Below are 13,869 nucleotides of genomic sequence, written 5' to 3'. Positions count from 1 at the left end.
ATCTATCCAGCCTTCTCTGTCCTAATAAAATCCTTACACAACAGCTCTTAAATACTTCATGTCAAAACTCCTTGGTGCAAAGATAGCAGGAACCCATCAGGGCTGTCACTTCTTTATTGTGCTGATTCTGCAAGGGAGCCCTTCCCAGCTGCTTTCCTGAATGCTGACTTCCTACAGCTGCCGCCCCAACAGCTCCCCACAGCTTCATCAGCCCGGTTTCCCTGGGCTTACCATCAGTGTTCAGCTGGAAACGAGGTCTGCTTTGCTTTGATTTGAATCTGGGAGCCATGAGCTATACCTGTGGGCAGAAACAGCCTAGTCATGGGACAGTGGGGTTGGGGAGGACATCCTCCAAAGCGTAGCTTAAGGCAGGGCCAACTCTAAGGTTAGAGCAGGTTGCTGGAGGCACAGTGCAGCTCTTATGAGTATGTCCAAGGATGGAGGTTCAACAACCCAACACCTCCAGTGGTTTTTTGGTACATTTGACCTTCATGGCAGCTTCACCAAAATTCATAATCGTGCATTCATTTGCCCATCAAGAGGAATCCCACTGGTAAGTGTCTGCCCTCGCTGGGACCTGTCAGTGTCCCAGGTTCCATGCCTCCTCTGCTCTGTACTTCAGCCGGAGCCGCCTCCATCTCTGTATGCATACAGGGAATTGTACAGTGTTGGAAAGGATACAGCTGATGACCCAGGAACCTTCCTGCAGGACTGACAGCAACTAGTTAGAGGCAGGACCTTCTCTGGTGGGTCTCAGCCCTGCATCACCCGTGGCCTTGGTGAGCGTCCTGAGATCAGAGGGGGCCTAGGGGTCTTGGTGAGGTCAGGGGGAGCACTGGAACCGCTGCCCAGGGATGGTTCAAAGAGGAGCTGTAATGTGGAGACATGGGAACATCTCGGGGTGGAAAGGCCAATGAGAATGAGAAATGCTGAGTAAACTTTTTTTTTTTTTTTTCCAAATATAATAGAATCATAGAATCGTTGGAGCTATAAGGAATCTTTTAAGGCCACCTGGTCCAACTCCCCTGCAATGAGCAGGGACACCTACAGCTCCATCAGGTGCTCAGAGCCTGCTCCAAGCTCTACGTCACAGGATTTTGCAAAAGGAACTGTTAGAAAATGCAGAGAAATGTCATAATTATCACCTTAATACACCTAAAAGTTGTATTAATAATAATAATATAATAATTCCCTCCTCTTAAATAATACCACCTATAAAGCTTAACAGGGCAGCCCAGGGCTAGCTTTGCTGATGTGCCGCAGCATTCTCTGCTCTCCATGAGCTGCCTGCTGAGGCTGAGGCTGGCAGAGCCCTCTGGGTCCCTCTGTTCCAGCCGGGACAGCAGAGCTGCCCACTCTTTGCCCAGCTTATACAGACTTGCACCAGGCTCTGCTCCCATCTCCCATCAGTCTCTGGTACCAAGGGGAGATGCCAAGAAGGCAGGGATGTGCCTAAATCTGATGGAAGCTCCAGCTGGTGCTCCCAGCAGACTTCACGGCCTTGTCCTTAGCCAGCATGGATTTCTCTGTCTCTCTCCATACCCATGGAAATGTTCTCACATCACATCTAGTATATTTCTTCGCCGCCACTTTTCCAGTGGGAATGGAGACCAACCCATTCCTTCCATCTCTGCGGCTGCCTTTGGGCCGGATTGGAAGTGATCCTAAAACCCACCCAGTTCCAAAGCCCTGCCATAGGCAGGCACACCCGCCACTGGAGCAGCTTGCCTGGGAGCACATCCAGCCTGGTCTCTCTGCTCCAAGTTTAAAAAGGCAGTGAGGTTTGGGAGAAGCTGTGATTCCTGTGGGAGTTTGTTCCAGTCTCATCACACAGCTGACAGGAGAGATGCTTTCCAGCAGTCAGTTCTGGAAGATTTCCTCCAGCTGTGCAATGAATCCTGCAGAGCTGTGAGAATGCTGAGGAACCCCGAGGCAAGCTCCCGGGATCTCCATAAGGCAGCAGCCCTTGGTACTGGGGCGCCATGGGGAGCTCCACGCTGAGGACATCAGCAGCAAATGTCCCACGTGTGGCTCATTCATTCCTTGGGGACCGTGGCACTGAGCCATGGAGCGGCCTCTCCAACATTACGGAGGTGCCACGAGGAGCCTTCCCCGGGTGAGCAGATCCAGAGGAAGCTCCATGGGGTCTTGGCAATGAGAATGGGATTTCACCCTGTATTTTCAGTAGTGCAAAATCCAGGCAGCATTTAGGCTTCAGGCAGCCCTACCAGGATGCAGAGAGACGAAACACGGGAAATCAGAGCACAGAGAAGGGCACAGCGATGGTTGTGATCAGGGGGCAAGAAGTGCACCTTCTCTCAGCAGCTTCCTGTACAAACATTGGAAACTGGTCTTGAATGTTGGCAAAACACCTCCACCGCACCCTCACCGCTTCTCCTTTGTATACGCAGTTTCAGTGAGGGACCACCTGTCTCTGTGAGGTAGGATTCAACAAACGAGAAACAGAACGCAAAAGGTGATCAGCACACAAATAACTACAGTGCAGACGTGAGCTCCACTATGCTTCATCTCAGCACATGACAAAAACCCACACAACAAACCACAATTTGCCTCAGGATCCCGTTCAGCAAACAAACAGCCAGCTCAGCTTCCACACCCATGTCCCTGGGTCACAGGGACAGTGGGGATGGGTGGTGGCTGTGGTGGCAAACCACTGCCTCTTGCAGCCCACAGCTTCCCGCTGCTTTTTTTCCCCTTCTCTTCTTGGAAGCTGCTTTCTAATGGCTGGCCATAATTTGTTGCCCTACATCTGCTTGAATAGAAGTGTAATTTGGCCACAGAAGGGAGCAATTTTTTATGTGACAAAGGAGAAAGAACACAAGGCAACCAGGTTGCTTTGATATTAAAGACCCATTTGAAACATGCTCAAAACCCACAGGGCCTTATAGATCAGAATAACAAAATGGGCCATAGTTAAAAATTTTAAGGTTTTTTTCTTTTTAATACACCTGCAGTGAATCTTCATGCTTATTTGTCTGTAGATCAAGCAAACAAAATGAAGAGCGTTCACGTTTTAACAAGTATGGGGAGTATCAACGTATCTTCCAATTCCTGTTCCTTCTAACGTGCTTCCTAGAGTGACACATTCTTTACTCCAATGCAGTGTCTCCCAGGTCAGCAAGGTTGGGCCTACTGGAAGCTAACAGATGGCCACCATACTACAGGAGGAAGCACAGCCCATCTCTGATCCACTTGGAGGGGAGCCCACTCCTTCCCTTGAGGTGAGGTTTGCTGCCACCCAGCTCCGCCGCAGACCCCTGCCCAGGGCTTCCCAAGGCACACTGCAGGAGCAGTGCCCGCCATCCCTGAGGGGCAGACCACTGCAGAATAACAGATCCCGGACAGCACTGTGTATGGGAACTGCTGAATCACGGCCTGAACCACGGATTGATCACCTGAGAGCACTGAGTCAGCTGAGAGCACAGGTGAAGGCAACGCACCTGTGTGACCAGAATGGGTAGATTCTGACTCCACCTCCCCCAGACCCCATTTAAGTTCATAAGTTCATAAGGTTGGAAAGGACCTATAAGATCATCTAGTCCAACCATCCTCCTATCACTATCTCTACCCAACTACTAAATTAAGTCCTTTAAGGGCTGACCACCACTGGGGAAGGATCTCTTTCTGGAGATTGCTCCTTTGGAGTTTCCTATTGCAAATGTAGGACGTGGGTGAATGTTTTCCTTTATTTTGATCGTCTCTTTCCATCACGATAACCTTTCTAACTATACCATCATCTCGACCACAATACTATTTGGTGTTATTCATTCTGTTAGCCATACGTGCTGGGAGCCTGGAAAACACGTCTGTGGAGCTGCAGCATGATGCTGAGAGCACCGCACTGTCAGCAGAAATCACTGTCTCACAATTAACACAGATCAGCCGCAGCTTACCCTCTGACAGTTGCCTCCTGTACGTGTTTGGAAAACACCTTAAAAACAAAAAACCACAAACCATAGGACTCTGTCCTAGAACAGTATCCAAGTTCCAGAGAGCACTACGTCAGCTTACTTTATTCGTTCTTTAACATGTATCAGACGTCGAGGTGGAGTTCTGCTAACTACTATCTAGTCAAAGCCAAAAAACCCCTACGTTGATCTGCGAAGTGGTTTCGTAACTTTCAAAATAAGTTCTTGAATTGTTATTTTTTTATAGTATTTGATAGCAGCTTTTTATTGGTTACAAAACCTAAGCCCATATACAAAATTAGGAACACATTTAGATGCCTCTTTGAAAGAAGGTTTTAGTCTATTTTTAACTGATAGTTTAAAAAAATAATAAAAACAATGCCATTTTAAACACTGTTCTGAAAACGTAAAAGTGCAGCAATATACTTTGTTTCCTTTATTAACTATGCCATGGTGCAATCCCAATCAAAAGCTGATAAGGTCACAACAGAAAGAACTGAGCAAATGCCTCGTCTTGCCTCAACTCAGTTCGCCGATGTTCACTTTTGATGTAATGCATTGAGTGCAAGAAAAAGATCAGATCTTCACAGTCATGGAAAACCGTTATTTTAATATCAATTTGTAGGTAATCCGTAGGATAAGAGTGAGCACAGGCTGAGCAGGGTAACCGTCAGTCTATATGGCAGAGAGGGAAACTAAATCGAGTTAGAAGGGAAAGATTTGTTCACAATAACGCCTGCCGGAGCTCTCGCTTCACAAGAACTTTGTGACCTTACCTAACTTTGACTTTTTATTGTTTAGTCTTTTAGCGAACACCACACATCTTCGAGGTTTTAGGCTATAGTGTGTGAATAGGATGCAGTTACCATATGAAGCTTCAACTCAACTTTTGGGAAAAGAAAAAAGGCACAATGAACTTCAACTCAATTTTATGTGCACGAGAGTTGAAAAATCTGAGCCACCTTAAAGAGAAATCGATTCTAAAATTTATAAAACCTATAAATAATCAGAGGCCAAACCACTATATTAAAACAGATTATCTAGCAAGTAAAAATCTTGCAGTTTAAACATACGCTTGTATCCAGGCGGGATACAAGACAACTCGCTCTTTAAAGTGGCTCCACCTTGGCAGATATATATTTAATGAATGCACACCTGCTATGCGTTGTTCATCAGTGGAAAAACAGCTGATCCACAAAGCTCTGATGGCATCTGTCCTTATCTTCATCACAGTAAATACAACCCACATCCAAGAACTAAATTAGTTTAGGTTTTTCTATCCCTTCACATCAATGCATTGGGAAATTACACCCAGTAAACAACAGCAACAAAACCAGTTTGTGTGACAGCTTACGGAGTTTCGCAAGTACCCGCGTTGCCCCCAGCGACACCGAGATCCCTTTGAAGCCACTGGGTCGGGCCACTCTCCAAAAGCAGTGACCTCACGTAACCGTGCCACGCTTATCGAACGTGCGCTGCACATCGGGTGTTTGCTGAGCAGCAGCAGCTTCCATCCAGCCTCACACGTCAACCAGTTTGCATCTTGTTTAATCACGTGACTAAGATTTGAGACTAGTTGCTGAGTAACTCTTTCAATACTCCAAGAATGAAGCTTTTACGACGCTTCTAAGTAGTTGCTGGTTTGTTGCCAACCACATCATCAAAAGCACTGGTTACTAAGTAAAAAATAGATTAAGACTAAATTACAGTAAACATGAAAGCTCCACAGTTTAAACCCAATATGAATCAACCATATCCAATTATCAATTTAAAACAAAATATATTGACTACTGAAAGTTGAAAGCAAGATTCTTTTGAACTAATACATTTTTGGACAGAATTTTTTTTCTTTCTTTTTTCTCTTTTTTTTTTTTCTATAGTCTGGGATTCTTGCTTTCAGCTTAAACAGAAGTTCAAGTCCGTAACAGGTTGTAGCTCAGGTAAAATACCATGCACAGCATTTGATTACTTCAAAACAGCAGGAACACACAGGCTGAAGTGAGTGGTCAAATAGGGCTCGCTGTTCTCGAAAATTAGATATAATGGCAAAAGCTTTACCAGTCCAAATCTACAGTTCATTCTCCAACCCTGGTTTCTGAGGCAGTTAATGAGCACACATCAATTACTGATAGATGAAGTAGTTTGTTTGCTTTAAACTTAAGTGTTTAATCAATTGCCAAGTGTCGTGTTGTTGTTTGTTTTTGTTTAAGTTACTTTTATTTCAGTTTCACCAATGAAATCATTTGGCTTGCATTTGTTAATCTATTCTTCCACATAAAGTATATGAAAACATGTTTGTGGAGGACAATGGTGGAGGCTCAGAGCAAACTGGGCCCCTGTAGTCTTCCAAAGTGTACGCATCATACCAAAGTGTCTTGATCCACAGCGCACCATTTTCCAAAGAAGCTACTTTTCCGTGGAAAGCCGATGTGCCACCACTATGGAATTTTCTTAACAAAACTGCAGGTTGCGGTTGTCAGCATGTGGCACCAGGAAAAAGGCAAAAAAAGGTAGTTGGGACTGTTAAAAAGAATTCTGAAACAGTTTAAGAGATCATGCATATGCATTTACAGTCCATGTGATAGTGACGTTTGGCAACTGCAAAGTGACCGATACATGGCTTGCTTTAGAAGCATCAAAACGAAGAGGCATGTGTGTCTTGGAGCCTTTTGTTTCTTCACTTGGTAGCCATCTGGTGGTGCTTCATACTGGTGTGGGACAGAGAAGCTGCACTTTTTTGAACTTAAAAATTAAATTCTTTTGTTTGAAGGTTGGCTGTCGGGTCGAAGTTGTAAGTACCTCCTTGAGTGGCTTCAGGAATGAGACTGGGATCCTCATCGATCTATAAAATAAGACAACAAAAGTCTGTAAACCTTCTGTTCCTGCCACAAGTGGGTACTCATAAAGGAGATTCATTCACGTGTTCATCTACTTATCTATTTGAAGTATTATTGCAATAAATTTATTCATTTTTATTCAATTCTTCAGTTATGTTTAAAAAGTACATCAACTTCCATCTGATACCATGAAGGAAACGGAAAACCAACTCAGTTAGCGACCAATTCTCAGCTTAGAAGAGTTGCTAATCTAGCTGTGCAATTTAACTTCCAAGACCAATTTTCAGCACTTCTTCAGTTGGCTGATCGCCAGTTCAAAACTGTTCAAAACTAGTTTTGTATTTCCTCTTGTCTACCGCAACACCAAAGTCTGTATCAGCAGCTGACTGAAAGGGCTGTATAAAGCCTGACAGAACAACCGGCGCATCCTATCGGCACCTGAAGGATTTAGAATAACTCATTTCAGAGCACTTTAATATAGTTCCCATAAGTGCAATAAAAAAAGTGCTTTATTACTCTATAAACAGAATGAAAGGCATCAGTATCCAGCTTTACCCAACTCACTCAGAGCTGCTGCGATTTAAGTACTCACAGCCATAACTGCCTTTAGAAACAGCAAGTAACGTGGTGAAGTGGTGTCAATACACACAATGTCAGCCTCTACCCACCCTCCTCCAAACCATCAGCTGCCCCTATCCCCGGAATACACCGCCCCTACAAATCAGGCTGCAGCAACCACATGCCTTGTTTCAAGCTGTCGTCATCCAGAAGCATCTAAGAGCCCTCATGGAGGGGTCTAAATAGGCTTCGGAGCTCTGGCATTGGAGTAGTGCAGAACTGACTCCCCTTAAGGCTTTACATTTCTCTTTACTTTGGGAGACTCAACAATGAAATTGGAAGGGGACTAAGGCATCTGGGGACAGCAGTAATTCTCAGGAGGAGGATTAGGGTGACAAAGACTGAATCTGGTCTCAGAATGGTTTGCAGATGTTTGTGAGCTGACGAATGAACGCTTGTGCCTTCTGAAAGCAACGCTGCCTACGTTCACATACCTTTAATGCAACACAAGAAAGTCGGGAAGCTATCAGTGCTGATTCTAAAGTACATGTCAACTGCCTGAGTACTTTACAGGACTCACTGAAGGAGCAGATGTGATTAACAAGGAAGGGGTGAGCATCTAGTGACATCTTATGAGAACACAGAGCTCCCAAAGTGGAATAACTTGCATTGGTACTAAAATGACAAGAGCTCATTTTGCTACTTACAGTTGCTGCCTGAAAATTTGTCTGCCATTATGTTTTTTAATTAATTCCTATCTTCTGATTATAGAAATTCTCCAATTGTTTCAGAAACTCCAGAAAATGTGCTACCATGATAAGCAGTAACCTGAAGTAAAGTCCTGATCCCAAATAAAGGCAGTAAGTTCAGCCAATTAGGCACACACTAGATTACATTAGTTTATATAAAAAATAAATGCACAAGAAGGAGCACTAACCTCAATAGGTTTTTTCCACCCATACCAACTAGATCATGCTCTTCAGATAAGAACCATTATGGAGGTTATTAGACACTGCCCACAGAATCATTACAGGCATAGGGAAGCGGGTCAAAATATCCCACAGGGATGCAAAAAAATATCAGGTGGTCTAGATCAATCAGCAGAAAAAAGCTTTCTGGGTTTCATCATTCTCTTCAATGCAACTTCCAGACTGATTAATTACAGAGCTGAAATACAGTAAACTATCTATAAGGATCTGCTCCCCAACTCCTAAGACTGACATGAGAAAGTAAAAATGGGAGAGCTAGAGATTCTAATCACAAGTAAATACGTGTCAATGCGCGTGTCAACACAACAAACATTGGGTCTGTGTCACCCAATGTATTTAGGTAAAATGTCATCTTAATACTGCTGAAGAAAATTCCTGGTAGTGAGAAATCCTTCCAAGACTTTCAATTAAGGGAAGGAGCACTGAAAAGGGAGCAGGAAGCTTGACCTCTCGGACAGCCTGTGTTCACAACAACTGGAACTGATCAGCAGTGATGTTGTACTTACTAACATAACACTAGCAGTGCAGCACATACACTTTTCCATCTTTAGCATACTTACATCATCACCAGAGAAATATTGATCTATGATTTCAAATGCTAGTTTATAAATGTCTTCATTCTCGTGTTGTTGCAAAGCCTCAATTTTCTCTAGCCCTGGATAAAAGAAAATTGAGAAGAATTTTAAGTTTAAGTTGGAGTGAATAACTGACTACTTTGGAAAAAGAAAAAGCTCACCGAGAAAAATAATGAAAAATTACTGCAGAAACATCCTTCATCATAGGATGAGGGAATCATAGAATGACAGAGCTGTAGGGGTTGGAAGGGACCTCCAGAGATCACGGAGTCCAACCCCCTGCCACAGCAGCTCCCTAGCCCAGGTTGCACAGGTAGGCGTCCAGGCGGGTCTGGAACGTCTCCAGAGAAGGAGACTCCACCACCTCTCTGTGCAGCTGTGCCAGTGCTCCGTCACTGCACTGGGAAGAAGTTCCCACGCACATTTGTGTGCATCAGTTTGTGGCCATTTCCCCTCATCCTATCACCACACACTGCAAAGAAGAGTCCAGCCTCGTCCCTTTGCCTCCTGCTCCTTCGATTACTAGATCAAAAACACTTCTGTGTGTTTTAGAATGTTATTGTTTTTAAAAATACTGCTGTCTACTGCATAGCTTTTGTTCTTTCTGCATATAAGCAAAGGAATTGGCTTCACTTAACCAAGGCAACAAAATCTTGTCTTAAAATCAGATTAAAATCCTAGTCCCATTTTCAAATTGGGTGTGGTATACTCAAGAGAAAGGTTTCCAATACACCAAGTTCTTAAAGACCCATTCAGAGCTACCTTACTATACTACATCAATTAATACTAAGATTGGAATATCCCAAAGCCTGAGTCCTCAGACTGCATTAGTCTTAATGAAGTTATTACCATGGAATCACAAAATAGCTTGGTTTGGAAGGGACCTTAAAGACCATCCAATTCCAACTCCCTCTCGTAGGCAGGGCTGCCACCCAGCAGCTCAGGCTGCCCAGGGCCCCATCCAACCTGGCCTTGAGTACCTCCAGGGATGGGGCACACACAGCTTCACTGGGCCGCTGTGCCAGATCCTCACCATGTCTGAGTAAAGAATTTCTGTTTAACATCTAACCTAAACCTCCCCTCTTTTAAAAAGTTTAAAGACATTTCCCCCCCCCCTCTCCCCCCCACTGCCACCCCTCTACTGATGCAGCCCAGGATACTGCTGGGCTTCTGGGCTGCAAGCACGCATCCTTGGCACATGTCCAGCTGGGCTGTCCTCAACGAGGTCTTCTCCCAGTCTGTACACATATCTGGGATTTCCCTGACCAAAATGTAACAGATTGCACTAGGCCTTGTTGAACCTAATTAGGTTCACATGCACCCACTTCTCAAGCCTGTCCAGGTCGGGGAAGATTTAGATTAGACCTGAGGAAACATTTTCTCTCTGAAAGAGTGGTCAGGCACTGGAATGGCCTGCCTAGGGAGGTGGTTGAGGCACCATCCCTAGCGCTGTTCAAGAAGCGTTTAGATGAGGTGCTAAGGGATTTGATTCAGTGGGTAGGGATAGTGATAGGAGGATGGTTGGACTAGATGATCTTGTAGGTCCTTTCCAACCTAATGTATCTATGAATCTAGGTCCGTTTGGATGGCATCCTTCTCTTATTCTGTGTCATCTGCACCACTCAGCTTGGTGTCATCAGCAAACTTGATGAATGAGCACTGGATCTCGGTCTGTATGTCACTGATAAAGATGTTGAAGAGCTCCAGTCCCAAGACAGACCCGTGGGGAACACACCACTTGTCACCTGGACATAGAGCCATTGACGACAACCCTTGCTGCAACCATCCAGCCAATTCTTTACCCATCAAAAAGTCCACCACTCAAACCCATCTCTTTCCAACTCAGAGACAAAGATGTAGTGTAGTCCAAGTAGACATAGGTTCATAGGTTCATCAGTTACATTTCCTTTTTCAGATGATGCCATCACTCCATCATAGAAGGCCAGCAGACTGATCAGGCACCATCTGGCCTTGGTGAAGAAGCTGTGCTGACTGACTTGGGTCACCCCCACATTTCGCATGTGCCTTGGTTTCAGTTCTACGTGAGCTTTGGCTTTCCTGATCCCATCTCTATACACTTAGAGGACATCCCTGTATTCTTCCCAGGCCACACATCCCTATTTACACTGTGTGTGCATTTCCTTTTATCTCTCACTTTGACCAGCAGGTCCTTAATCAGCCATCTGCCACCAAGGCAATGAACTAAAGCAAGAATTGTGTGTTTTACTGCACAACCAAATATATTCATTAACCAAATGAAATGAGGTATAATTCTCACTGAAGTCTAGGAACATCTAGCTACAGAAAGCTCCTCCATCAATTGTTTCCAACACAACTGTCCCTTCACCAAGCTGAAGAGGATACAGTCATTTGCTTATTCAGATTGCTCATGGTCCCAAAAATTCTGAATTAAACATCCAACAGCAGCAAGGAGAAGACAGAAGAGAATTCAGTAAATCTGTTTTTTTGAAGCATAATAAGCACATACCTCCACACTCTTCTATAATTTCAGCTATTGTGCTAGCCTCATCCCCAGCCATTATGAGGATGTTTTTCAGACCATCCAGCACCACCTGTACCACTTGAGAATCCTTTACTGAGAGTAGACTGCAGAATGGCGGGATTACATTTTGCTGTACGAGGTATTCAACCTAAATAATGGGGGGGGGGGAAAAAAAGTATTTTGAACATTTTGCTTCTTACAAATGGCTGCAGATGCAATGTTTAAGTCACAACCCACTATACATACCTGATCTTTTCTCCCACTTATTGTCAAATTGCTAATTGCCCAAGCAGCTTCCTTCTGCGTTCCAAAGTCACCCTGAAGAGTAAAATTAATAGCTCATTAAAATCCACATGGAAACATCTGTCAAGCTTATTATTAAAGATCACACGCTCCTCATGTCAGGTTTATAAAAAGAGGATGACAACTTCCATAGCTGACAGTTTGACTGACCTTAGCCAGCTGGTGTATGATCATAGGGATTAGCCCAGCATCTATTACAGCCTGAACTTGTTGCTGGTTTCCTGCTGTGATATTGGAAAGGAACCAAACTGCTTCCTAAAATTGGACGAAATAAAAAAGCAAAAACACTTTTTTGAAAACAGTCAACAGATGAAAAAAAAAACCCATCAAACAAACAAACAAAAAAATACCCTCAAAAGCTCAACTCATACCACGACCACCTCTAAATAGAGCCACCAGGTTTTCCCGCCAGTAGCACTTCCACACACAAGCTTTTATTGCACTGTGATAGCCAAAACATGCAGGAGATCACTGTAAGATTGGTATGATTAATTCACTGGGTCACATTATTACTTACTCTACACACACTGGCAGTAATATTGACTTAAACCTTATGTGCACATTGCACACCTACAGCCATAGTCATGTTTTAAATTCTTAAATTAATTTTGCAAAGAAACCCCATATGAAAAAGGACTTCTTTAATTTTTGACCTGACAGCTCAGCAGCAGCTTTCTGTGTTTCTATCTCCTGTTTACTTTCTTACACAGGAAGTAGAGGTTACAAAGCTCATCTGGGTTTTCCCAATAATAATCAGACAAGACTCCTGGTCCTAAGACCTTACTCAGCAATGATCTCATTCAGGTGGTTCATCAGCATACATAACATCTAATGGCAATAAAAAATTCCTGGTTACAATGGGTTACTTTGTCAAGGCAATCAAGAATATATGAAAAAAGCTCTCAGCCTTAACTAAAATCAACCTAATTTTAATAAGCCATCAAAGAGCCAATTATAAAATACATGAGAAAGCATAATAGGTTCCATTTTTTAGGGAGATACACATGGCCTTTATTTGTATTTGTTCCTCACAACATTTATTAAAACAAAAAAAAAATCAAAAGTGTTCACAGTCTCCTCTTACAATAAAACAGCTCCCTTCTTGGGTTTCAGAACGAGCTTTTCCTCAATCTTTTCCAAGTGCTAAAAGGGCAGACAGAAACAGATCACAGCAGTTTGATTAACTTCTTCAGTGCCACTGACATTTGCTGAGGCCTGGAGAAATAAATTCCTCCTCTGTGATACACTAAAATGGGGAAATCATGTAAGCTAAATGTAAGGCCAGAGAAAAGAGAAAAAAACCTCCTTCCCAGCCAGCCCCACCTCTGCAGGGGAAGATGGCACGATTACTGAAAATAAAGCAAACATCATCAAATACAGCTCTGGAAAGGAGGGCACTTATCACTTCCTTTCATCTAATTCTCCCTCTTCAATCCAATTCTTTGCAGCAGCAAAGCCCCTTCTGCCAAAAGGAGAGGGGAGGCAGGAATAGTTTTCAAAAAAGGACAGTGGTATTCTGTATGTCCTTGAAAATGAAAATGGACAACAGAAGAGGAAAACTTTCACTATAAAAAAAGTGTTGTTCTGTTACCCCTTTGATTCTGGGGGGAAAAAAATGGATCATCCTTCCCCCATCTCACTGAACTCAACCAAAAGTAACAGTCCTCAGATGTGAAAAGCTGTAACACAAGTTCACCACTTACTCACTTTGTGAACAAAAAAATTATACTTTGAAGCAAAAAAAGCAGCCCTCCCCAAAATTAACACTAACTCATGGACTCTTAATATACCTATTTGACTTCTGCCCTAATTAAGCGGCAGACTGGAAGGTGGTGTCTTCACACAGGACTGCTGACACCACGGAGATAACAGCTCTGAGAATCACTTCTGTAACATGCTACAGATCGCCGTTCTATTTTTTAAACAAGAAGATTAAGTGAAGAAGCAGCAGATTATAACATACCTTGTTTATCTTCTCTTTTGGATGCGTCAGGAGGTTTGGGAAGTAAGACAAAACATCACAGTTGAGAACAACTTGTGTCTGTTCATCAGTACCAGTTACTATGTTGCCTACTGCTCTCAGTGCTGCTGTCTGAATATCCAAAGTGGGAAGGGAAAAAAAAACAAACTGGGTGTTAAAAACATTGCTGTTACTTACGTTCAAATCAAGATCAT

General features: G+C 43.5%; 1 protein-coding gene across 1 annotated transcript in view; it reads right to left on the bottom strand.

The window, feature by feature from the left end:
• Window positions 1-4,350: 4,350 nt before the first annotated feature.
• The window catches only part of KPNA3 (karyopherin subunit alpha 3), a 52,780-nt gene continuing 43,261 nt past the window's right edge, over window positions 4,351-13,869 (bottom strand). The window contains exons 12-17 of the mRNA XM_065743943.1: window positions 13,658-13,786; window positions 11,845-11,949; window positions 11,638-11,709; window positions 11,377-11,539; window positions 8,874-8,968; window positions 4,351-6,771 (exon numbers count right to left, since the gene is read on the bottom strand). Coding sequence (XP_065600015.1) covers window positions 6,673-6,771; window positions 8,874-8,968; window positions 11,377-11,539; window positions 11,638-11,709; window positions 11,845-11,949; window positions 13,658-13,786 — 663 coding nt within the window. The 3' untranslated portion in view covers window positions 4,351-6,672. The remainder of the gene's footprint in view (window positions 6,772-8,873; window positions 8,969-11,376; window positions 11,540-11,637; window positions 11,710-11,844; window positions 11,950-13,657; window positions 13,787-13,869) is intronic.

The sequence above is a fragment of the Cyrtonyx montezumae genome, unplaced genomic scaffold (assembly GCF_038088225.1).
Source record: "Cyrtonyx montezumae isolate F1298 unplaced genomic scaffold, pur_monq_1.0 scaffold_3, whole genome shotgun sequence".
In the NCBI taxonomy this organism is placed as follows: domain Eukaryota; kingdom Metazoa; phylum Chordata; class Aves; order Galliformes; family Odontophoridae; genus Cyrtonyx; species Cyrtonyx montezumae.
This window is presented reverse-complemented; position numbering and strand designations above follow the sequence as displayed.